This window comes from Miniopterus schreibersii (genome assembly GCF_964146895.1).
Source record: "Miniopterus schreibersii genome assembly, chromosome: 17".
In the NCBI taxonomy this organism is placed as follows: Eukaryota; Metazoa; Chordata; class Mammalia; order Chiroptera; family Miniopteridae; genus Miniopterus; species Miniopterus schreibersii.
This window is the reverse complement of record NC_138117.1, coordinates 556,250-583,305: the sequence shown is the minus strand read 5'-3', so window position 1 is coordinate 583,305 and position 27,056 is coordinate 556,250. Positions and strand designations below refer to the sequence as shown.

The following is a 27,056-nucleotide window of genomic DNA, read 5'->3' as shown; positions in this document are numbered from 1 at the left end:
TTTTTAGTAGGGGTGTGTGTGTGTATTTATTTTAATGTAACGATTGTATAATTTACTTAACGGGCTTCAGGATGAGTTTTCAGAAGGTACCATGACTATGAGCAGACTGATGGTGAGGTGGCTAACAATGAATTAAGGGTTACCGGCAGCTTAAGACACTGTTTATCTCATTTGAGGTTGATGGCATTCAAATTGCCTTCATTAGCTGAGCAATACGCTGTGGAAAATGAGCCGGGTACTTATCCAGAGGCTCTTTCATTTGCATTTTTGCTAAATTATTGGCAGCTCTGTTTTCTAAGTGTTTAAGAGCAGTGACTAGGAGAGAAAACAATGTTTCAGGTAAGCACACCGGGGGCATCCGGGGACCAGATGAAAGGAAACGTTCATCAGTGGTGTCAGGACTGTGCCTTGTGAGCTTGCGATGCAAAGACACTCTTAGAGTTGGGATCCAGGGTGGACAGACTCATAATTCTCTCCACACTCACCAGCACCCCAAGTGAAGCCAGAGGCTGTTGTTTTGATAAACGATCAATACCCCTGAGCACATCACCCTCCTGGCCCTGCCGTTGCCAGTTAAAGGTCGGAATTTCAATTAAGTAGTCAATCTTGATGGTATTGCATCCTGAACAGTCAGTTAACTTCTCTCTAATCCCCTACAGATGGGAAACACTCTTATGTTGCAAAGTAATTTCCTTTAACCTCACTTAAAAGAAAAATATATTCCCATTTGACCAGTAAAACAATATTTTCCTCCAAATGAAACACTAACTTTTAAATAATTGTTTTGTGTAGGTTTTTAATAAGAAGACTATTTATAAAAATTATTAATTGCACTTGCACAGCGTAAGCAAAGAGGCAATCAAATGTGTGAACTATAACCCAACTCCATCGGCTTCACTGATGCCTTCAGCTCACGGGTTTCAGATTCTCCTCATTTTCAGGATTCTTTTCAACACAGGCAGTGGAACCTCGGCTCTGGGACCTAATTCTTTCTGGAAGGCTGTCCGAGAAGCAATTTGTTAAAAAACCAAATCACTTTTTCCCATTAGAAAGAATGTAAATTGAATTAATCCGTTCTATGCTCCCAAATGCAAAAAACCACAAAAATATCCACAGCACAATTTCCTGAGATGTTAACAATGTGAGGTTTAGGGATAAACTGACTCGAATTCTCTCCTTTGTTTGTGGCCTGAGAGACACTTTTTGTCATGCTGAAGACAGGTGGAGAACTGAGACATTGTTCAATGACCGAGACATTTTTTTCCCTGAACAACTTGGTCGAGAACCAAATTGTTCAAAATCGGAGACTTTGAAGAACTGAGGTTTGTGTATATTCCTTGGAAAACTTCCTACGTCATACATGACACATATGCACTCCTAACACCAATCCCCCTCAAATCAGGATCAACATTCTTGCTTTCTATGTCAAGTACCCCTATAGATTTTTTCTTAAAACTCTTTTTCGAAAGTATTGGCTGATGCCTAAGAAAACCACTGAGAAAAAATACATCTAAAGGACTTCGGCAGTTTTCTTGAGGATTTCAGTATTTTAGGAGGAAACATAGGTCTCTGATAGGTACAATCTCCTTGAGAGATGATTTAAAAAATAATTTTAAATGTATGAGCCCACAAAGCCAAAGTAACACAACTTTGAAGCTACAGACATAAAGTAGCTGTAACATTTAGATCCATTCCTGGGACGAAACACAATTTTCTCTGTTCAGAAGTTCTGAAGAAAGTCTTTCCTTGGAGGCACATGAAATTTTCACTGTCTCAGCAGAACTCTAACAGGAGTGCTGTTTTTCTCAGACACTGAGAAGGCAAACATCCTTTCCATTTCTAAAATAATTTTAACAATCGAAGACATCTGAACTAGTTCATTAGAATGCCTGTGGGGTTTTGATAAAAATAAACCCATTTTATTTTAAGTGATTTATGCATCAAACCAGGAGGGGCTAGTTCCTGTATTGTAGACGTTTCACTATTAGCTACTCAGGTAGAGCAGGTAACAAAGGCTTCTACTTACAAAGTCCCAGCCCTTCAATGCAAGAAATAGGGAGAGAAAACCAGTGCACAGCGTGGGGGAGGTCTCCTGAGCTAGTGGTTAGTTATTCAGGGCCGCCTGACTCCAAAGGTTTTGTTTTTCATTCCACTACAGGGAAACTGATACTATTGTAATTAGCTAGTTATTAATAGGAAAGGAGCAAAGGGAAGGGCGGGCGTTACAGGCATGTCATCTGGGCAGCTTCACCAGGAAGCTGCAACTTTGCACTCCCCAGGGAACCACTGGCCCAACCCCTGCAGGTCACTGGGGGAAGGGGTCCAATGAAGGGGAGATGAATGTCCAGTGAAACTGGGGTGACATAAGGAAGGTACCTGCCTGTCAGTCACACCTACATACAGAAATGGTTAGTTAGAATGGGAGTGGGAACTGAAAACAAGTGGAAATTTGGATATATAATCCCCTGAACACAGTTCACTCTCTTGGTTCCTCTTGGCACACTTGGCTCATGGCTAACACTTGGCTTCCTGGCATTCTCCCGAATGGCCCACGGCCATGTCGACCCCCACACACAATGGACTAATGGACTGCCGCTAACCTGATGCTGAACTGGACCCAGCTCCAACCTGGAAAGGAAACTGGACGCTGGCTTTGATTTTAGCTCTACTGAATCCCCAGCTACACTTCTATGACTGGACTAAGGGAAACCCAGGGATGTAATTCCGTGGAAATAAAGCTTTCTACGATATCACATCCTCCCACAAGAGTCTCAGCAATTTCCTTTTCTCAGGATATCGCAAGGACCCCACTCCCACTAGCAACGGAGGAAAGACAAGGTTTTTCTCCCATGACAAAATCTCCCAACATCCACCATTAGTCACCAACCAGGTCTCAACAACAAAACCACATTTAATATTGTGGCCAATACTCTTACGGACAACAACTTAAAACATCATTTGTGTAATACTAGAATTTTTTTTGGTAAGACATGAATAGTTATTACATCTTCTCTCTTTGGAATTTGTTGTTATTTTAAGTTGAACTCAACCTGATTTATTCTACCCAGTGTTTGAATTCTGTGTGTTCTAAAAACGATTGGCTATTACCAGCTAACTAAACCCTCTAATGAAGTAACAAAGCTTAATTTGGTGGCTGGGCTAAGCCCATCAGTGAGGAATTAGGGGTGTTATTAGCTGATTAGCTGTCCTTAAAACAATGCACGCTTGTATTTTCAACAACATTCTACTATGTGGTGAGAAAGAAAAAAGTTTAAGTCTTGATTACAAGAACTGCGGAGATGGTGGCTTTGGAACCTTATAATCCCAGGATCTTATAATTCTAGGAATATTTTTTTGAACATAAAGTTGAAGGATGGATTTTTGTCTAAGAAGAAACACATGCTTCTTATTTCAAGTAACTGTTCTTTTAGTTACTGCATTTTTTATTTTTACATTATTTTTGCATATGTGAATAATTGTAAGATTAGAAAACGGATAGGTGTGTCTGAACAGACTGATAAGAAAGTGGTTTTTGATAAAAATGAAGGAAGATGCAGTACAAAATAATACCTGCTGTAGTTGTATCAGATTAGGAGGCCAAGGAAATGGGTAAGGGATGAAAAGAAGGGGCAAAATTTTAGAGTCGAAAGGTGATTGTAGAAAAGAAAATAACAGAAAAGATAAGCCACACCCCCCATGTCAATCAGAGTCCAGTTTCAAGTGGAAACATTGGAATAAAATGTAGAAAAAACGCGATATTAGTGCAGTCCGTGACTTAAATACTATGAAATCGTTAGTGACATTTACAGGGAACCAGAACTTCTCGTCCTTAATCCGAAGATCACATGAAAAACCACCGTTGTCGAATGACCTCTAGGAATTCTTGTTCTAAAAGGCTATGAAAAGCCTCATATGTTGTTTTATAATTTTAAAAACAAATTTAGAAGCAACACCTTAAGCCTGTGAGTTACTTGGACGTCTCAGGAATAAAGATAAGAGACGTACCTTCTAAGAAAAGAACGATTCACTTACCGTCGTGGTTCGGATTTCCTAGCGTCCACGGCTCGTCCGAGTCAAAGTGAGTGTCTCCCCCGATCCCTGGCCCAGGGAAGTAGGCGTGCGCCAGGAACCCCCCCTCTCCGTCGAAGGGCGAGCTGTCGCCGTGGAAACCAGATGCAAAAATGATGGTAATGTCCACGTCTCGCTTGCCGTTTTCCAGCTCGCTGTAGGGCACTTCCTCGAAGGTCAGGGGGGTCACGTTCTGCCACACGTCGAAGGCCCGGCGGATCGCTTTGCGGGTCTCGGGGTCCCCTACCTTCGGAGTCACGTTCTTTATGCTGAAATTTAGAGAAAACGACAATTGGCATCACTTCTTACACACAGTCTGACTTACTAGAGAGTTAGATCCATTCGGTGAGTAAAATGACAGAGGAAAGAAATAAGTTAAGTCCTGTGTTTCTGCAGCGAGACTTCGCCGGGCAGCACCGTAGCCTTCCTCTGCCCGGCTGTGAGTGACCGTCCCTGCAGGACCGGGAGCCCTGGGGTCGCTGGTCCCTGAGGCCCTCTGCCTCCTGAGCCTCCACGGAGAGGCCGCTCTGGCCAATGGTCAGACAGGTGCAGCACTTTGGAGCTGAAATTAAAAACTCAGCCAGTTTCTTTCTGGTTGTAATTATTTTAGGGGCTCAGCACTGTGTGCCCACAGGTCACTTCCAAACAATGTCTGCACATCTGTGATCACCAACTCTGCAGACACAGATATTCCTCAGTTTTCAAATAAAAGGTCAGCCCAGGCCGGTTTGGTTCGGTGGTTAGAGTGTCGGCCTGCGGACTGAAGGGTCCCGGGTTCGATTCCGGCCAAGGGCACGTACCTCAGTTACAGGCTCGATTGATCCAGGTTGGGGCGTGTGTGGGAGGCAACCAATCGATGTCTCTCTCACATCACTGTTTCTCTCTCTCTCCCTTCTACTCTCCCTAAAAGGCAACGGAAAAAATATCCTCGGGTGGAGATTAAAAAAAAATTAAAAAGGGAAGAAAGAACAGGCCAGCTAATCATAGTTTCTGATGTTTTAAGGTTTTCTGATTATATACTTAAATTATTCCAGTTAAAATAGGCAATGAGAGTGAATAGAATTTTAATACAAATATTTAGCAATTATATAAATTTAAAGAAGTAACTTGGACATTATTTAATTAGTTTATTTGTCCTGATGCTAATAACAAGGAGATAAATATTATAAATATTTTTCTTGATTTATTTAGCACTAATCAGATATTTTTCTTTCTCAGTTCTTTTTATATTTTTTCCTAAACAGAACATGATAAATATACGTACACATCTTGTATTGTTGTATAAGTTTGTATCATTTTTGTGAAAAGCAGTGAGTAACTTCATGAGAATCATAAATAAATTTCAGACCCATTCCACCAACAGTCTTACAGCCACGAATCCACAAATTCTCACTTAGGAACTATCTTAATACATGAAGGAGGATATAATATTCAAGTGACTATTTACTGCGATGCAATAATAAAAGAGAACTGGGAGCTCAGTGATTTATAATAATGGAGCAATAGTTAAATTATGGCGTCTCCATTGCATGTCATAATATATACAGAACTTAAAATTAGCTTTGCCTTTTTAAGGCATTTAGCAGCATGGAAAAAGAGTTAAGATATATTTTCCAGTGGAAAAATTACATGCAGATTATATTTTTAACCCGATTGTAACTATGTCCAGATAATTACAAATGTCGGGCAGGAATCCTGCTAAAAGAACAGTAATGACATTAAACATTATGATTAAGAGCCAGGCAAGCATTTCAAAGGTAACTAAATGCTCCTAGTTGCCCAATGAAATGAGTATTTACACCAATTTACAGAGAGGGAAATTGAGATTTAGAGGAATCTGAAGAAAACTCAGTGGCACGGCTGGTTTTTCAACCCAGACATTCTGATGCATGAATCCATTGTCTTAAATTCTAAGCTGGACGACATGTCAGAAACAAGGTTTCTACTGTTTTCTAACCCAGGTTCTAGAACTTGTTTACACTGTGTAAACAATAAAAAATAACAACAACATTAGACAATGACAAACATTATGGTGAGGGGAGCGGAGGGGAGGTCGGGAGAGTACACAAGGAAGGTGGTTTCAGTGACAACAGGAGCCACGTGTACCTGACACTGGGTTCCCGAGGAAAGAAGGGGCGGTGAGCAGCTTCCTGGTACATGTAACGGTCCTTGGACCTCCCCGGCCGCACAGCCAGGGCAACACTAAAATAATTTCTAAAGAGCCTCACTGATATGTAATGAAAACAGAAATGTATAAAATGTTCATTTAAAACCACAGAAGGGAGAGAAAGAGGGAAGCCTGAAAAAACGTCCAAACAAACAAAAATGAACAACGGCAAGAGGCCACAGAGACCTGCGAACATGGCAGATATCAATTCAACTACGTCGGCAATCACTGTAAATGCAAACGGTCAACACACACCAAGGAAAAGACAGAGAGAGGGGATTAAACATCGAACAGCAACTGTACGTTGCCTACAAAAAACCCACCTTAAATATAAAGATGCTATAAGATTAAAAGGAAAGAGATGGCGAAAGATACACCACCCTCCACCAGTCAGAGAAAACCAACGACTATTAATTGCAGACGAAGCTGACTTCAGAGCCAGGAACATTACCAGGGATAGCAACGGGCAAGAGGACATGGCAAAGCTTAACGGGCACGTGGCTAACAACAGACCGAGCAAGTACACAGGCAAGACCTGACGGAACTGCAAGAAGAATCAGATGAATACACTGTCTTAGTTGGAGACTCGGACGTCCCTCCGTCAGTAACTGACAGACCCTGCAGGCAGAAAATGATGGGGGTGTAGCTGAACTGATGACCACCATCAGGCACCTCCGCCTAACTGACACCACTGAGTACTTCACGTGTTGGTCAAAAGACCTGAACGGACATCTCACCGGAGAAGACGTACAGATGGAATAAGCCCATGAAGATCACATGTGACTAGAGAAGCGAAAATTGAAACAACGATGAGAAACCACTGCACACCCGTTAGAGTGGTTACAACCAGACCTCTGACGACAGCAAGTGCTGGCGAGGATGTGGAGCCACGGGAACGCTCATCGCTGCCGGAGGGAATGCAACCGGGGCAGCCAATCTGAAGACAGTCCAGAGGTTTCTTACAAAGCTAACAGCAATCTTGCCATAGATTAACCACCACACTGATATAAAAGTCAATTAAAAGGTTCAAAGGCCTTTTGTTTAAATGGCAATTATTTACTTGTGTCAGGTATTTTTTAGATTATGAATCTCGTTGGAGAATGTCACGTGTTCGGACAGGCACCTGACAGTCCCTCAGGACGCAGGCACTCATTCGGGGACGCTGGAAGGTGCAGTTTACAAAAGAGACCAAGTGTGTCCAGGAATGACTACAAGGCCCCCAACGGACACTGCACTCTCCTCGATCGCTGCTTTAAGTTCCTTGCAGGAACATTGTATCGCTGTATGTTACCATGTAGCCAATGTGGGTAAGATGTCAGACAAGGCGTCAGAACAAGCAGTTGGGACAAACAGAGAGGGGGCTTCATCCCGGGGCCTCGTACCTGTAGGTGATGTGCTTGTGCTGCCACTTCTGGCCGGTTAACGCATATCGCTTCCGGCGGACGCTGAATTTGGAGCTGCCTCTCGTCTGGTCGGGCACCCCACACCGGGGCCTCTTCATCCAGCTGCAAAAAGCGGTATCTCCCGTTACTGACCAGCAACCGTCATCGTTAACGTCGAACGGAAATCAACCAAGAAGTTAATCCATGACAGGGATAGGGACCCGGGAAAACATAAAGGAGCAAACTGTCCACTTTCCTGCAGCTCGAATCTAAGTAGGAAGCACACTGTTCCCTGGATGTAACATTCACTAGCTTACAACTCAGCTTCCAGATATTTCTCTATTTGAGCTAACCGTAGACTGCATCTCATAAAATGAGGCTTTAAAAATAAATCAGTGAGGTTTCTTCCAGCTTTAACATTCAACAATTTTTAAAATCTGTTACGTGACTTTGAATTCCAGGAGCTAGGGTATGAGCTACGTGTGTTTCAGTAACCTCTGCCTTCCCCCACCTTCTTGTCACCGTCATCAGCAGCCTCATTTCCAAGTAACAGCCGTGTAATAGCCAAATTCAATACTTAAATTATGTTTTTTCTGAATATGGGGTGGAGGCATGTGTATTTATTACCATCTCCCCAACACCAATGCTAATTAATATAAAAGCGACATACTATGCCATTTAAGGTAATACCTTCCCCTGTTGCTTGAAAAGAGTTCATTTCTTCAGCATGATACAGAGATGACCACAACTGGAATCGCTGCTTTTAATTACCCAAGAATTACAGACTGACCGTACCGATGTCTGTCTGCCAAAGGAGGGTATAATTATTTAATTTAAAATCAATTGATCTTGACAAGAGTCTAAAATTAGATAAAAGTTTATAGCATCCGAAAGTGACTCCTAAGGCCGTATTTTAACCCAGAGGAATGAATGTAGGTCTATCACTGAAGTCTGTAGTTTATATAACGGGGCTTAGGGACAAACTCACGCCTTATACTTTGTATAAAATAACTGAGGGCTCTGCGGTGTGGATTGTTTCTTTATCTGAAGAAAAATGTATCCCTGTCTCCTCTCCTGTGGCCCGTTGATGGATGTTGATCACAGCAAATGATGACGGAGATTTACTTTGTATCAAGGATTCAATAAACACACAGGAGGCCCCTGCGGGGGGGGGGGGGATTAATCACACACACACACACACACACACACACACACACACACCCCGCTCACCCGGGGCCACAGTGCTCCTCATGACGTTGGGGATGTCCAGGCACCTTCCCTAAAATAATTCGAGACTCCGTCCAGCAACCCGTTACCTCCCGGTCCCTCTGGAGAGGAGACCGTGTCCTCTGAGGCTGTCACTGCCTCTTTCACAGAGAAACTGCCCAGCGGAGAATGGGAGGTTGGATACATACAGGAGCGAGTGACCGATGAGTCAATCAATACGATGACTTATTACAGCGTGAGTAAGTGACCGAAGACAGAGACCTTTAGGGAAACCCCTCCTCGACTGTCGCTAGTGGGAGGCTAGTAGCCTGAATACTGGCTCTCAGCTGCCCTCCCCCCCCCCAAGAGCCCTGATTTGGACCGTTGCCCATCTTCCTTGGGGGTCAATATTCTAATTTGGTCAATTTTAAGCGGCTGCCGGGACATCACTCAGCAGGGACGAGATGCGCCCACAGCCCTCGCAGCCGTACAGCCGGCCTGCACGCCACGGACGGTCCCCTTGTCGTGGTGGCTGCCCCTGGGCCCACTTGGATTCCCACGCGCCCTGTTCACACTTTCTTTCCTATTTTGAAAATGTGTCTCTAAAGTCAGGTGAGCAAACTGGACGCCTCAGGGGACTGGCGTTTAAACAGGTTCGATGCCAGAGGAAAGTTCCTGAGACAGGTGGCTCCGCTCGAGGCTGCTGGAGCTCACCACAGGCTTTCAGACGACACGGTCTGGCTCACGCACCCACAGAGAGGCGCGGGGCCGTGACTTACTCGATGGTGTTCCTGTCCACCTTGCCCGTCATGTTGATGCCGTAGAACTGCTGCATGGCGGCCAGGGCGGACTGCATGGTCTCCGCCGAGCGCAGCACCGACATCCGGGGGCCCGCGGGGGGCAGGTAGCCGTACTTCTGCAGCCACACCTGCAAGGCAAGAGCGTCCCTCCGCTCAGCGTCACCGCCAGCGGCGGCCTCAGGATAGCCGGTTACGTGCCCAGCGGGTCTCCACACTGCATCTCCTCTATAAGCATATGCTATTGAAGGGTTTTATTTCTTTTCAACATATATTCTGTAGTTTCGGTTATTTAAATATAATTTCAGGGGTTGTTTTGGATCTTTCTAATATATCTACTAAAAAAAAAAAAAAAAAGATGAATCATTTGTTGCAAGCAGTTTATAAGGCACACGAGTAAATACTGGATAAAATCACAAACAAGGCCACTCAACCTCCCCAAATGAAGGAGGGCACTTTTCCACACTGCGACCCACTGGGACATCCTACGACACCTGAAACGTCTGTGTCCTGAACACCTGGCCAGTAACTACGGCTGGGATGGGTCCCACCCGCACAGGGAAGCCATGGAATTTTATCCCAATATTCAGGGTACAAATTTCACGCCACCGGTCTACCCAACTGCCTCTAGATGTCTTCAAGGGGAGGCAACTGTTTCTCATGAAAAGAATATTCTTTCGTATTTAAGGCGAGGCGCTTTGATCCAAATAACATAAGTGAGCAACTTTCCACATATAGAGGAAATCGGACGAGCTTAAGCAGGTCTGGCCCCTCTCTAAGACCCTCACGATTTTCAGTCTCCTCTTCGCCAGGGAAGAGCCGTCTGGGAGCCCGAGAGGCGGAGGAGCTGAGCTCCCATCCCCGGGGTGGCTGCAGCCGGTAAACTCATCCACCAAACAGCGATGACATATGACACCCGTCTCCTGCACACGCTCGGTTACCTGTCGACGGTGTGTGGTCTGAAGCACATGCCATAGCTTCTGAATGAAGGCAGTGGGTCACTAGGAAACGCAATGCCGACCGCCATGCAACGTCCCCCCGGCTGGAAGATTTCAGCTTGTTTTTTAATAGTACACGTGCACCAATATTCTGAATTTGGACTCTTTTTTATATAAAACATATTGTTTGCATTCCTGTCTCACCCTGTTGCTAGGCTGCTCGTGGGCGCTAAGCTACTGTCAATCACATTTATGAGTCAAGAGAAAATCGTTAATAACAAACTGTGTGATTTATATACAAACAGAAAGACCATAACACACATAAATTTTAAGCGCATAATAAGAAAATAGCACACTCTAAAAAAAATAAATATCTGATTTGTGCCTTAGCCTTTCAAACACGATTTACAATAAAAAAAGAATTTGACTTTTCAAGTTCTCTTTATGTCATTTACCATGAAAAGCTGTTTTTCTAGGTGACTGAGAAGTCTGCAATTCTTTTTAATTGTAAAATATCAGGTAAGCTATGAGATCGAACAATTTTTATGGTCAAAGTTTGTTTCTTGGCCAGCAGAGCAATGTCATTAAGATTATGGGTCACCTTGAGTTGACCTTAATGTCACGGCTATTTCTCAATCAAGAAACCTTCTCTGACGTCATCAAGAATTGGCCCGGACTGAAACAGACTCATAGATGCAGAGAACAAGCTGACGGTTGCCCGAGGGGTGGGGGTTGGGGGGCTGCGTGGAAAAGGTGAAGGGATTAAGACGCGCAAATGGGCAGTGACAGAACAGTCACGGGGACGTAAAGCACAGCACAGGGAATATAGTCAATAATATTGTGATAACTATGTGTGGTGCCAGGTGGGTAATGGAAATATCAGGCTGGGAGGTAACACTTTGTAAAGTAAATGATAGTCTAACCACCATGCTGTACACCTGAAACTAATACAAAATTATATCGAATGTAAACTGTAATTGAAACACATAAGTAAACAGGCCAGTAACAATTCTCAACGGAAACGTGTGATGCATTTTTCCACAAAACAGGGGACACTCAAGCATCACTACCTCAGTGTCAGGTTAGAGCATGAACCCAGTGAGCCCTCATGACATTTCTTATTGAAGCAAAGCTTCCGCAGACACCCTTACTCTAGGTCCCTGTAGAAGCAAGTGGTCACACCGACCGCGACCTGCGGCATTAACTGGTCCCCAGTGCTTCTTTACATCCATAATACTCAACGTGGAAACCGCAGGTGAACACAGACACGTGCTTCAACAATCTTTTATGCACCAAGAGGCATCCTCTCTTGGGTTTGTTTTTGATTTTATACTATATCCTTTAACCTGTTGCAGTCCCAGAATTCTGAGAGTCTGATCCCTTTTGGTGTGACAGGAAAGAAAATCTGCACCAAATACCCCTGCCCAGTAAGACGTGAATGCTCCTTGAGGCGACGGAGATGGTAAACTAGGTGACATACAGCCAGCCAGGGACAAGCTGGACTGTGCTCTGTGTCACTGGCAGGAAACCACTGTGGCCACGTGCACAGCTTCGTCAACGCTGACGCTGGGGTTACCAGTGAATGAAGGTCAGGTACACATGCTGGTCTGTGGTCATCACAGGCGTACAGGGGGCTCTGGGACCAGGACCTCATTCCACTTCTACGAAATAAAACCCTCTGGTTGCACCAGCTGAGCACAGCAGGAAGCCTTAGCACCTTGTCCTTCCATAGCCGGGAGCCACAGGCAGTTTGGGAAACTGGGAAATGACAGACGTGACAAAGAGGAAGATCCTTCCTTTTCTCTCTTTTTTAAAATCTTAATTTATGTTTTATTGTTGACAGTATTACACATGTTCCCTCATTTCCCCCTCTGCACCCCTCCGCCTTTGCCCCCTTTACTACTAAATTACAAACTTACTTGATAAAAAAATAAATTAAATCTACAAACTAATATATGAAGGTAGCCCTCCCCCTTAAAGACTCTACCACAGACATCCATCTTCACACATCTTCACACTTGGTTATCTGAAATATATCCTTGTTTTCAGCACTGTTTTAAAATATTGCTTCTCCTGGATGACTAGAGATACCAAATTTGCCTCCTGAGATCATTTGCTCCTTTGATATCTTTTCAAAGTTCTCGAAAACACATAATAGATAGTTAAGGAGTAATTTCCTCTCGTGTGCATTTGGGGGAAATGATATCAAATTTGTAGGGCTCATGTGAGGATTGAGAATATATAAACCACGAGCATAATTCGTGCTCAGTATGTCATATGTTGTGCTCACTAATTGCTCTGAGTTCCTGAAATTGTTACTGCTAGAGTTAAGATCTGTCCTTGGAATGAGGCAAGACTGAAAATGCAGGTGAGACTTGAGTGGCCAGAATTTGAAGGAAAGGCAAACCACAGAGGGTAAAGAATCACCTACTTCTTGGAAATTCCCAAAGTCCCAAAACAAAAAGGGGAAGCATGACAAATCTGACCAATTTGTTTAGGTTTTGGTTTCTTTGGTTTATTTTGCTCACTGAATGGATGTGCATTTGCGGGAACTGAAAACATATTAAGAGAAATCAAGTTTCCTCAAGGAACAACTTGACTCCTTTCACTGTCTGGACTTAGCTCATCTCATCATCACTGAAACAACCACCTACAGAATCTCAAATGCGGCAGCAAAGTCTAACCTTGAATTTCACCCGAGTTAGCCCATTCAGATACCTTGTAGACAAAACCCATTTCCTGCACTTAGATATTATTCAAATGCAGGATCAATGGGAAGAGAGCTGTTCTCTGCAGAGCAAGAAGACAGACCAAGCAGAAAAATGCCAAAACTTAAATATGAAATTCTGGGCTGACAGGCACTGCCTTCACTGGGCTATAATATTGCAACAGTGGGGATTTGTAATCCACCCCACCATTCTTTTGACATTGTTTCTGTAAATGCTGATTCTGCCTACTATGTAGCTTGTAGATAAACAGTATGTTTGTATAAGAATCCTAGGAACTAACTTCAAAAGATACAGACTCTGACCTTCAGTCATCCCAGTCCTGAGAGATTTGCTGACCGTCAACCATAGACCTAAGATGGTGAAGACCAGGATGACACACACCAGACCATCGCTTGACCAGTTTCAAGGTCCTTTTTAGAATGGATTGTGCTGGCTGCACATAGAGGACTTTTCAACCCTCTCCCCTTGATCTCTTTATGATTTCCCTCTCCTCCTTATAAAAACCTCTGCCTGCAATGAGATGTTGAGATGGGCTTTAGGCAAGAGTACCCCATCTTCTCAGGTGGCTGGCACTTGAATAAACCACTTTCCTTCTTATCAGGACCTGTCTCAGGAGTTTCGCTTTCATTGTGACAGGCAGCTGAACCTGGGTTTTGGTTACAGTATAAATGCAGAGAAACAAGCACACAGAGCTTCAGTGAATCCACTCAAAAAGAATGTCTTTGTCACTAATATTTCATGTAACCATATTGTGAAAACCTATATCAATTCACACAGCAATCCACACTCCCATATTGGGGTAATGTCCTGAAAGATGGTTATCAACAAAAACAAGGAGACATTAGCAGTTTTCATAACTAATGGCAAATGCAAGCAGAGAATGTTTAGAATATATATTCTTATTTAGTCTCTCAGGCCAGTATAAAGCGCCAGAGAAGCACATTTTCCTCCCATTGTTGAACCTGATAAGTTTATCAATGCCTTACGATAAAATGAAGGTGCACTGTTTTTTACTAGGGTGAATTACAGTTCAGGACCTGACATGTAAAGAAAACGTCCTAAAATGATGTTCAGACATCCTTCCAAAAAACATATGGTTACACTAATGATTTTACTGGGGAAGAAAGGAATAAATTTCAGAAATTGTAGATGTCTTTTGGTGGAATCTTCAGGGTTTTCTATATATAGTATCATGTCATCTGTAAATAATGATAGTTTTACTTCCTCATTTCCAAAGTGAATGCCTTTAATTTTTCTTCTTGTCGGATTGCTGTGGCTAGGACTTCTAGCACTACATTGAATAAGAGAGGTGAAAGTGGACACCCCTGTCTTGTTTCTGACCTTAAGGGAAACACTTGTAGATTGTGCCCATTGAGATGGTGAAATTATTGGGGGAGGGAAAAGGAGAAAGGGTTTGTAATTTTATTTCATCTGGAAAATCATTTTGCTGACCACAGTGCCTCTTTATTACTGAGCCAGTGTTTCAGGCCGAGTCCATCTCCAGAGAATGTGAGGTGTGGCCCATGTGAAGTCCATGCACCCAGTGATCACATGACCCAAATGAGCATGCTCGGTGTGGAGGGAAAGGGCAAAGTGCATTTTTAAAGCACTGACTTAGTGCCAGTTACTTTCATTTACATAGTTACATATTTTCTATCATTTTCAGACATGATTTTTAAAAATCATTGACTTCATGTTCAATTTTAACATATTTACTAACAAAACTATTTAAGTCTATACTAATTAGTGTTATATTCTGATGTAATTAACTGACTTTCTTGATGAACTGCACCTGAAAGAATGCATTTTAATAGCTAAGCTCTGAATGTCATGAAGTTATTTTCCACTTTTCAGTATAAGACTTCTAAACCTATTTGTTAAATTCTGTCCTTAAACTAACAACTAAAAAGGATCACCCCTATTTTGTAGCATCACCAGCAAAGCAAGCAAAAGCTTAAGGACATTTACCCCTGAGATACAATATATTCACTGGTGATAAAGAATGGCAGGATTTAGGGCCTAAATTTTCTGGTCTGAAAAGGGGCTATAAATATAACTTATGACTGCCCATTAACCAAAAAATTAAACTGATGTGGGAGTTGTCATTCAGAACCGGTGAAATAGAACATTCATGGGATAAGTTAATGAGGCAGAAATTAGCCTTTCTGTTCATTCAAAAATCTAAATGGCTCTAACTCACCAGCCCATCCCTGCAGAGAATGAATCCGGGTATGAGGTTGCAGATAGAGAACCAACTCCTTTAGAATTTTACTGTCTATTTAATCGGCTTCTTAAGTGAAATGCAACAGTGGAAAACCACAAGCAGCTCTCTGGGCAGGTCAGCGACCCAGAGGCTCCGCACGGGAACAGGGAAAAGCTGCAGTGATCAGAATGATCCTGTTTTCCACTTTCCCACGAAAGTCTCTAATTGAGGAGAGAAACTAACGAGCTAGGGAGCCAGGGCCAGGGAGAGGTCTCCATCCTGCGCCGGAGGGAACTGTACTGCCTGCTTCGCAGCTGAGGAGCAAAACCCTGGCACGGGGAGGGCTGTGCCGCAGTGACAGACAAGCCAAAAAACAAACGAGAATTCAGCAGCCCCAAAGGGGAGCCCATCTTCTGTAAGTCACTGGGCTGAAAATTTACAGAGATTACGATACGTCATCTCCTAATGTCTTCCCTGGTCTTTCCTAAGGGTGAGGTAGACTTTTAAGGATGGATATGCAGTGTGCACGTGTGCACACACACGCACACACATGCACACGCACATGGACATACACACGCACACATGTGCACACGCACGCACACACCCGCACACATGCGCACACACACGCACACACCCACCTGCACACATGCACACACACGCGCGCACACGCACACGTGTGCACACATGCACACACTGATAAAGCAAGACCCAAAACGCCGACAGACAAAACTGAAACAACAATAAGCGACAGCAAAGCAGGCGTATCGGCCACCGTGCCGCATGTTCCCTGGGTGACAGAAATAGTTACTGTAAAGGTAACTCCCAAGAGTAATTGTTCACATGATTCTACTTTATACCCGACCACCTCACACATGGAAACAGTGAAACCCTTGTAGCTGAGGCTGGGGCAGCCTGTGAACTTTCTAAAGGGCACGAATTTGAGCCTCTGTCACGTGGGGATCAGCACAACTCGCCTGTATTTCCCGAAGGCGGAGTGAGTCTCACCAACTCCAACACTGAGGAGGCGGGGACCTCACTGAGGGTCCTCGGAGCGGAGCTGGGCCACGTCCTCGCGACCTGGGCTCAGAGCAGCAGAGTGTGTCCTGTCCTGCGCTGGACTCACATCGTCACCAGGTGGGGCGGGGGAGGTTCACTTCCATTCACGCACAGGTGGGTCCCGGGCCCTCATGTCCAGGCCGAGACCAGTGTTTCCGTTATCACGACGCTCGGCTCAAAGAGATACCAACGCATCGTCCACGAAAACTCTTGTAATTTCCTACGTTAAAGTCCCAGCAACAGAATCTTCCACCTGCAGAGTAACCCGACCAAATAAGTACCCTGGGTTTGAAGTCCGTTTGTTAAAAATAGGAAAACACAACATCTTCTGATTGGTCGTCAGGACTAACTGACAGGCATCTGGGAAGATGGAAATTCACCGCTGGAATTTTACAGAGTCCTGCGTAACCGAGGACAGGACTCGAGCCTGAGGCTCACACGTGCAGCCAGCTGATGACGTAATTTCCACTCGAGGAGCATCCTGTGCGGTACCTTTTTGGCCGTGGCAATTTTTAAGATTAGAAATAAACAGATCTTGAAATTGCCATATTTCAAGCTGTTAAGTCAACACTTTCAAAACAGTGAGGCCTGTGCCGTCAGGGATCTCCCCGGAAAGGACCCTGACTGACGATAGTTCTGATGAGAGCAAACAACATAAACACGATTAATAAGAAAAATACTAAAATTATTTTTTTAATTTTATGTCGTTTTTAGTTCATCTTCCTATTTCTATTTTGAGCATGTTTTAGAATGTGCACTATGTTCACTGTATTTGTGACTATAAGTAAAAACGGTGAAAGTTAAAAAGACTGATGGGGGTTGGGGTCTAAGGTGTGGGGGTCACTGGTTTTGTGGAAACGACTGTGTTTCTAACATGAAGCTACTGCCTTCGATGCCTCACTCCCTCCACTGTGACAGGTGCGGCCCCGAGGGGACGAGCGGGCAGGTTATCGACACCCACATATTATATTCTGACTGCGGCCATTCCCGAGCTCTTCCTTTCCGTCAGGACCTGCCGAAGCTTCTTGTCCTGGCGAATAAATTCCTAGAACGACCCCCAGGTCCCCACCCCCCCGAAGCTTCCTGGTCCCTGTGTTCCCCAGGGTCTGCTCCCGGTCACGGGGCCCCCAGACCCGGACGAGAACAGTGACCGTCCCTTCGCTGACCACCCCCGAGGACCAGGCGACTCCCCTGCGTTACCTCTAACCCTCTGACCAGAGGGCTCATCCAGCACTGTCTCCTCTGCTCCGCAAACGGAAGGACACAGCCCCAGGAAGGTGAGCGGACTCGCCCAGGACCCAGCCGAGGACAGGGAGTGACGAGGCCCCAGGCGGAGCAGGGCGCACGGCCAGCTCGTCCTGGGGGCCTCTGGGGGCCCTGGGAAGTCCTGGAGGCCCGACTCCCACTTCCCAAGGAGAAGGCGGCCGACCCGGAAGCTCACCGACAGGACTGAGGTCCCGTTCCATGTCACGAAAGGACCGGGCGGTGGGCGACAGTGGGTGACAGGCACGATCGGGCGTAACACTAACTGATTCAGGAGCTTCTGGGATCCCACGCAATAGCCTCACACCTCCAATCATCTCCAATCATCTCCTTTCTCTCTCTCTCTTTTTTTTTTTTTAAATGTAATGACTTTAGAGAGAGAGGGCGAGGGGGAGGGGGAGAGAGAGAGAAACGCCCATCAGTTCCCTCCGGCACACGCCTCGCCCGGGGGTCACACTGCAGCCCAGGTGTGTGCCCTGACCAGGAATCTAACCCGACACATTTTGGTTAAGAGACGAGGCTCCAGCCAGCCGAGCCACCCAGCCCGGGCAGGGGTTGTCTTTTAAAAATGTAGACCAAGGAACGTCAAGGTCCCTCCCGTTCTGTGGTAGAACGCTAGCCCCTGGGATGCAAAGAAACAGCAAAGTGTTTGCCATTGAGGAGCTCGTGGCCGAGCGTGGGGGCCACAGGCAGGTGCCCCGAGACAGCGCCCGCGTGAGCACCTGGACGGGACGCGCCTCACAGGCAGGGCTCTGGGCGAGGTCACAGAACAGGAACGTGCCTTCACAAGCACTTCAAAGCGTTTACCTCCCCTGCGTTTATAAAAAGCTCCCCTGTCCCCTTCCACCCTCAAGGTCGCCTCCGGGCGCCAGCCTCTCCTTTACGCTTACTTGACAGCTGCATCGCTTTCCTCTCCGCCTAATTCATTTCCGGACTCCGCTCTTTCCATTTTCATTCTCCCCGGTACTGAAAGATTAATTATCCAAAAATATCATTTCCTTTTTTTAACCTTCCTGCTCAAGACGCTGTGATTGCTATCATTTACTTCCCAAACGGGTTGAAAAGCCCGGATCCTCGCACTTAATAGACTCCAGAAGTTCAGGCATCTCTGCGTCGGCAGACTCCACTCCCGAGACACCTGTGTGCTCCTGGGCGCCGTCCACACGGTCCATCCACAGGCCACAGAACGTGTCTCGGGACTTGCCCACGTCCACACCAGCCACGTCCACGGCTGTCCTGCCCGCGCCAGCATTCTCGGACACTGGGTCCCAGGCTCCCTGACGTCCGGACACCCTCCCCTCCCCTCGGCCCCTCAGCATTCGGGTGCAGGCGGCTCCCGGGGCCTGGTGCTCTGCCCTGGGAACGGGCCAGCCTGTGAGTCTGGGGGACATGGCCAGAAACCAGAAATAAAATTCCATTTTTGGTCCTTCTTTGTATCCATGATGGATTTGGGAAGAGAAAGTGGAATCACTAGACCAGGACTGAGTAGGTTAAGGATTCACTGTAAGAACAACGGTTTATCCAACTCGAAGCTGAGCCATAACTCAACCCAACACAGGCATAAAATTATTAATTTTATCGTCAGTGTGAGTCCCAGGGGTGCTGCGCTGTATTTGATCAGCATGTAGATGTCATCCCTAGAACCACCGGAAGGCAGAGTCTGGCTCACCCGGCCTCTCTTTCCCTAAAACCGCAGGCAGAAGCTCGGTGTCAGCCCAGGAAGGTGGTAGAGAGCGTGTGTCCCACAGCGTTGGGAAGTCACAGTCCTGAGCTGCAGAAAGCAAAACACGTCACATCTAAGTCTCTCCTCCAGCAACACCCGGGGGGAGCCACAGCAGGGCACTGCGCGGCCACCCAGGGGACCAGCCGGTAAATAACACCGGGGGCCAAGTCTTACGCAGCTTAAATATCACCTGTGCAAATAACCAGGGGGCTCCCTCTCTCCCATCCCTAAAAACATCAACTTTACCACAAGGATTCTAACTTCTTTATTTTAAAATATGTTCAAGGTGAAACAAGTCCTGCATTAGGATGTGACCACTTAAAAAACATTTTCCCAAAAATATTGTACTGTGATAAACATATGATGCATGTTTTTAAAGTATAACCTTGAAAATGTCATAGTCTGAGTGAGCACCTTGTCTAAAATCTATGAAAAGAGCTCGGCCAGTGTTGCTCAGTGATTCCCGGCCAGGGCACTTGCCCGGGTTGTGGGCTCGATCCCCAGCAGGGCGCATGCAGGAGGCAGCCGACCAGGGGCTCTCTCATCACTGATGTTTCTGCCTCTCTCTCTCTCTCTCCCTTCCTCTCCCTGAAATAAAACAAAGAACATAAAGTCTATGCAAACATTCAAGATTCTGACATGAAACTGCTAACGATGCTTCCTGAGTCGGGACACCGTAAGGTTCTGGGTCCCTTCTGCGGCCCAGACATCAAACCATCGGAAGAGAGAGGGGGGCGGAGGAGACCCAGGTCAGGGTGAGCTGACTCCCGAGCTTTCATCTCAGGGTTCACACAGGGGCAAGTGCAGGAGTGCTCCCACCACCTCAACTTAAACCCTGATGGAGATTTAATGCTGGTTTGAATGTCTGAAACAGCTCTCATCTCGGATTTCAAAGGGACTGTGTAAGAAGCTACGCTGTGTCTTTCCTGCACTGATGTAACCATATATCACAAGAACCGGCCACCACTCAGGGGCCCAGAGAAAAGACCCTCCTTAGATTACATAAAACTAGCCACATAGTTTCCAAAATCACAGAACTACATTTACTGCGTAATAAGTAGACCATGTATCCGTGAGTGAGTTTCTGTTGTTACAGATCAGATCATTTCTTAGGATCTTTCTCAGCAGACGTGCCCGGGGCCCCTTCCAGAGCAGGGGGACAGGCCAAGTGACCCCCACATTCCCACACAGTCCAGTTATGCTCAAGTTCTCTAAGTGTCTCCATCTTCAGAGGAAGCAGTGGAGGCCACACAAGTCTGATGTAAACTCTACGATTACTGACCACAAGCCCTTCCTGGAAATAGGGCCGACGCAGTCAGCAGCACCTGTCACACAGGGAAACGGATCAGTCACAGAGACACCAAGCGACTTTCAGCCTAAGTCGGCCGTTTCTCTCTGAGCAACAACCACATCAGCCTCCAGCTCAGGCAGCGTGGACGCCCATGTGGCCTGCTCCCAGCCGGATAAGCTGGCATCTGGTGGCATCACCCGAGAGAGAGGTGGCCTTGCCCCATGGAGAGTCTCTCTCCGCAGGTCCCAATGCCAGGAATTCCAGTATTATTCTCTTTGCAATAAAAGTATGAGTTTACAGGTCGGTATGTCTTTCCATTCTAAACAGGATTATATATATAAATGTATTTTACGTATCACACATACATATGTATGTATATTCATGTTGTATGAATATGTATATGTAGATACATATGTAACGTATATACGAAAATTCTAACATTCTTACGTGGGCGACTTCCTCTCCTCCTCGCGCCAGGATGAAAACACAGGCAGGGGGCGTTTTCTAGAATTGGGCATCGGGCGGGAGATGCAGCGGAGACTTGCTTCCGGACTCTGCCCACTCATTCTTTGAACTAGCTCTGCCCAGGCAGATGTGGACAGCGAGGGCAGCTGTGTCTATGTTTTAAGCCAATGAAACTCAACACTAAGAAAAACAAGATGCATAATGTCCTCATTTCCGATCACTTAATTTATGCCTGAGACCGGACATGAGAAGAAAGTGGTGATGGAGAAATAGCACATGAACAGAAGATAACAGGTTACTTCTGTCATTCCCCCTTCACCTGTGTCCTCACAGGAAAATGATCAATCTAAATGGGGTATTTTTCCATGCAAAGTTACGATGTCCTATTTTATTTTCCACGCTGTCTTCGTGAGGTTTGAACTATGGTTTTCGAAGATTTCCAGCGCAGAAGGTAAACATGCAATTTAAAGTCACTACCATTTTTAAGTGGAAATAGAAAGTAAGGGTTCTGCCAATAACAAGCATCTCTTTTGTCTTCCTTGCAACCAGAAGCCAGTGATTACAGACTCCTCTGTGATAACACACAAATCTGTACTAATTTGAGAATAGTGAGAATAATTTTACACTCACTTTTGTATCTGCGAGAGCACACAGCTACGAGGATGGTTGAAGATATCATCTCAGTTTGGTGGCAGATCACCTGTGCACGAGGCAATTCCTATAAAATCCCCTCAGTGATAAACTCCGCCCAGCCCAGTCCCACCTCGGGGGGGCCAGAAAAGTCTGATGGAGCCGGAACCGCACCTGTTAAGGAGCAGGTAACGGGCTCCAGAAAAAGATACAGAGGATGCTTCTTGCCACAAATGCTTTTTAGGGAAAATGCCCCACCAGGACAGGGGATACTATTTCCCGAAGTGAATGTTTCAATCCAGAGAATCCAACTATCTGACTTAGCTCCCAAACAAGAAAAAAATCACCAGTTTCCCAGGAGTCAGAAAATAAATTGTGCAAAACTGTGCCCTGACTTTCATTCCTCAAATTAAGTCTGGCTCTGAGTGTATTTACTCATTTTTATATGACTCTAAGTAGGATGACTAGCCCTTTATTGAGACTATTATAGAATAAAATAGGAAATTCTTCTGAAGGCCACAGGAAACAGTAACAACCAGCTAATGAAGAACAAAGCCATTAACCAGCTCCAAACACTGAGAAGGCGTAAAGGCCACAGTGGGTAATAGTCCCATGATTATCCTAAGTTGTCACAAGATGTTTAAAACACACCCAGAAAACAATAGAAAAAATTTTAATAATTTTTAAAAGGTTCTTGACAAAATTGTATTGGAATATTTCCAGTATAAATTTTACACAAGAATATTTCCTACTATAAAGCACTTGTCACTTTGGGAATTTTATAACCATAAGTAGTGTACATTGTGGAGAGGTGACAACCGTCAGGGACACACACGGTCCACAGGAGTCCACCGTGTGGCACTGGCTGTTTTGGTGCCCCCCCCATTTCCCACCAGTCCAGGGATCCAGGGCCTATGCACCCAGGAGGGAGGCCGGCAGAAAAGCTGGGAAACCCGGGGACCTCCGGGTGGAGCCGTCCCTCAAAGAGGCTGGCCTAGGTCAGGGGGTGGGGGCTCTGGGTGCACTGGCCAGTCCCTGTCCCCACACTGCCCTGGGCAGGTCCCTCAGCACTTCACTGCCATCTGGGTGCAGAAATACAGTCATGGAGCATAGGACAGACGGGTGCCCTGCTGTCCCCGAGCATGTCCTCCCACTGCCATTGCTCAGCACTCCGGTGAGGACTCTGGTTCTCACACCCACTGGCTCTGCACTGACTGTCCCAGGCGGCTCTGAAAATCAGAAGTTTGGGCCCCAAGCCAGAGCTGCTGAAGGAGAACTGGAAGGGGGAGGGGAGCCAGGCCTGGGTGTCTCACAGGTGTCCCTGGATTATAGCACCCGCTCTGCCAGGAAACACACAGACACACACAGAGACACAGACACAGACACACACTCCCACAGACAGACACAGGCACCTGACACCGGAGTCAGGGCTGCGGGGGGGAGGAAACTGGGGGGAAAGGGAGCAGGAGGTTGGCACAGAGATGAAACCCCGTCTCCTCCAGCAAAGTGTGTTTCTAATATGCCGAAGCCAGTGGGCCCGGCGAGGAAGCAGGCGGTCGGCTGTGTCTGCTTTCGGAGGAGCCCCGCTCACCCCGATGAGATACAATGTTTCTAAAATGTTTCACTCGCTTTACTTTGGCAGCGTTTGCACACAGCCGGAGTCCAGGAACCACGCGAACGTCTGCCTCGCTTTCTCTCGGCGGCTTCCCCCCGCCTTCGAACAGGCTCTGGCGTGGAGGCCGCCCGTCCCGCTCCTCAGTTCTTCCATGTCTTCATGCCCTGGCTGGAACACGCGTTTCAGCGCCCAACACGCTCCGTTTCTGCCTCGCAAATTCTTACGCAAGCTCATCGGCCAGCTCCAGAGACGAGCCAGTCCTCAGTGGCTCCCTCCCAGGAGCCCTGCAGGGCTCTGCCTCCGCCTCCACTGGGGATGTGCGGCACCTGATACACTTTCCTTTTCCTGCACCTGATACACTTTCCTTTTCCTGCACCTGATACACTTTCCTTTTCCTGCTTCTTGGTTAATCTTCACCCCAGGATATTTTTCCCATTATTTTTTTAGAGGGAGGGAGGGAGGGGAGAGAGAGACACATCGATTGGTTGCCTCCTGCACTCGCCTAGACCAGGGCTGGGGATCGAACCTATAATCCAGGTACGTGCCCTTGACCGGGGATCGAACCTGAGACCCTTCAGTGCCCGAAGCTCTAACCACTGAGCCACGCCGGCCAGGGCTGTGGACTTTTCTTTAAAGGAGGCTGGGCATGAGTTTCTCAGTTTCCAATCCCAAGCACCAGACGCAAAGCCAGCATACGGAAGGCACGCTAAATAATTCTTCTATTAAAGGGCTCCTACTAGGAAAATACAGAGTTCCTTTCATAGCCTTAAATAAAAGGCCACACGCGTTTAAATGGGATACTACTGACCTCGTTTTGAAACCACTTAATCAATTACAAGCACTTGCAGTTTTCCTTGGGATGAACTTACCGTCCCTTGGGAAGGCCCCAGGGGAGCTGGGCTCCGTGGGGCAGGGATCAAAGCACCCGCAGTAACCCACTTGCGGTGAAGGAGGCCAATGGGAGGTTGGTGAGTGAAGAAAAGGTTTCACCCCTACAACTCCACGGGAGGCGTGAGGTGAGTGTCCATAAGAGGTCCCTGGTTTTTACCAAGGCCGCCCTCCTGTCTGTGCGTTTTGGTGCCGTTTACCTGCCGCGTGGTCTAGGACCCTGACGCCTGTGGCCCCCCAGGGTGCACTGCCTGCCCCTCCGCCCCAGGCTGCTTCTGGCAGGACGCTCCTCGTCCGAACTGGGGCTCCCAAGGACTTTCCAGTCACGACAGTCAATAGGAGTCCTCCGTTTCGACACTCGGCTTCCAAATACCAATGACTCCACTTGTTTCCCCTCTGAACTGTTTTTCCAGGTCCATAAACACAGGCTGATCCTCTGTCTGTTCCACATAAAGAACGAGGGAAGTTCCAAAATCTAATCTCAAGATCTAGAGAAAAACGAACTTGAAAAGCATTTTTACTAAGAAAATTTCAGAAACAAGTGCTTTTCTGCTTCTTAACAGAAAAAGGGGTGACATTTAGCAGAATTGCAGGGATGTAATTCACACTTCACGTTGTCTTCCAGAATTTTTAATTGTACTTCCAAAACATCTGTAAGGGCCTAATATCAATTAAATGAACTTCCAGTTCTGCTCAGAATATCCAGCCTGGATACTGAGCCCAGTGAAAGCAACATAAACGATTATGTGGTTCTAGCAGTGATTTCCCGGAGCGGTGTGGCTTCTGGCCTGAGAAATCCAGACATTTTTAATATTTATTTTCTCAAAAATAGGAGCAAAGCATTTTAAAATTCCTTTTTCTAAAGATATATGAAGGTGCAGTCACCTGAACCAGCATCCAACATAAATTCCAAAAACAGAGCCTTCATCGAGCACCTACCATGTTCTGGTCACTTCACAGACACACGAAACAGGCCCAGAGTGGCTAAGGGACGTGCTGAAAGTCACAGAGCCGATCCGTCTTCACGCCACCTCTCGCTTCCTTTCAAGGATCACTCAGGGCCCTCATTTTGGGTTTTAAAATGCTCCGTCACCCTCAGCACCGCTGACCTTGAATTTCCAAACCGATCGCAGCTCCGTCCCACACTTGTGACTCCCAGGCTCCAAGTTGGCTGCTGAAAGTCACTCAACTAAAACACTTGAAAAATGGCATGTGCCCCTGACTTTATTGGTGGTTTATTGCCTATGTTTCCACATAAAAGAATAAATTAATACAAATACGGGACTTGTCTTTTACAGTTTATGTCAACAACTATAAAGGTATTTGGTGGCTGCTTCAACCAACTTCCATTTCCAGATGTTGACAACTCACAGTTGTGACTTTTAGTGCTGTGTTTTCCAGTCATCACCCCCCCCCCCAGTATATTAGGTACCTGTACGCTTTTGGCAATTTTATTTTCCCTACTGTCTTAAGTAAACATTGAATCACCAATGTGGCTTTTCCTATAATGGTTTGCATAGTTTTTGTGGAATGACCCCTGAGCATGCTCTGCACCAGAACCGATTTTCCACGGACATTGGCTTGAGGCTGGTCTCAGGCCACATGGGTCCTGCAGATGCTGCGTCCCTCCCGCATTCTCGCCCTGCGAGGGCAGCTTTTCACTCCCCTTTTTTCCAAACCCAATGGGCTCACTTAGAAAACTCAAAACGGGCTTCCTTCTCTCCGCATTTCTGCATCACTCTAGTTCACACTGAAAAGTTGACTGGCTGTAAAGGGAATGCCAGTGAAAACTTGAGTAAAAGGGAAATGCAAATTAGGTAACTTGATTTCTCTGCCTGGGGCCAGACAGATTTGCAAACAAGCACTCAGTGACCAAGCAGCAAGTCTGAAGACAGAGGAGCCGCTCTGTGGACAGCTCAGAGCACCTGCAAAGGTGGACACGGAAATTCCGACAGGACGGCTTCTTCCCTGATTAAAATTCTGCTTTGTTTCTCTGCATCTACATCCTGTGCTTTATAATATTGCTGTCAGGCATTTGCAGCGATGCTGGTTAAATGCACACCCAGCCTGCATCTGACAGTCCTATTATTGTGATTACCACTAGTAATATGTATTTAAACAATACTGTATAATTTGCCAAGCCTTTCATATACATTTAGTTCTATATACATCTACTGGTCACAATATCCCTTATAAAATAGGCTTTTTCTGGGGGCAGAACCTGGCTCCCACATGCTAAGTGCAGCTTCTTTCCAATAAGCGTAATATGAGAAACGTTGGGGGTCTCACAGTGTAGAATGGAAATGCCAGCTCAGCCCCATGATAAGCCACAACTCAGCATCCACGCAATGAGTCACGTGGACAGTGAGTGCTACTGATAGGACGTGGTGAACGTGGGACCTGGCCGCTGGGTCTCCCCCCCGGGGGACCTGTTCCCTAGATTTCTGAGTTTTGCACCCCCCACCCTTCCTTGTCCTCACTTATGTCAAAGAAAAACCAGAGCTGAAGGGCAGTCAAACCAGGAAAGACAGATTTACTCAGGACTATTGCCAGAGGGGAGGGACCTCAACGCAGAACTGGGCTCAGTCCCGAAGGCAGCACCGGCACACGGCAAGTGCGGCCTAACAGGATTCTG

The 27,056-nt window shown here is 46.2% G+C and overlaps 1 protein-coding gene across 2 annotated transcripts in view; it reads right to left on the bottom strand.

Annotated features, from left to right (window-relative positions):
• MMP16 (matrix metallopeptidase 16) overlaps positions 1–27,056 on the bottom strand; it is a 70,030-nt gene that overhangs the window by 22,894 nt on the left and 20,080 nt on the right. For both annotated transcript variants that reach the window (XM_081116305.1, XM_081116306.1), the window contains exons 2-4: positions 9,603–9,751; positions 7,618–7,740; positions 4,033–4,337 (exon numbers count right to left, since the gene is read on the bottom strand). In XM_081116305.1, coding sequence (XP_080972431.1) covers positions 4,033–4,337; positions 7,618–7,740; positions 9,603–9,751 — 577 coding nt within the window. The remainder of the gene's footprint in view (positions 1–4,032; positions 4,338–7,617; positions 7,741–9,602; positions 9,752–27,056) is intronic.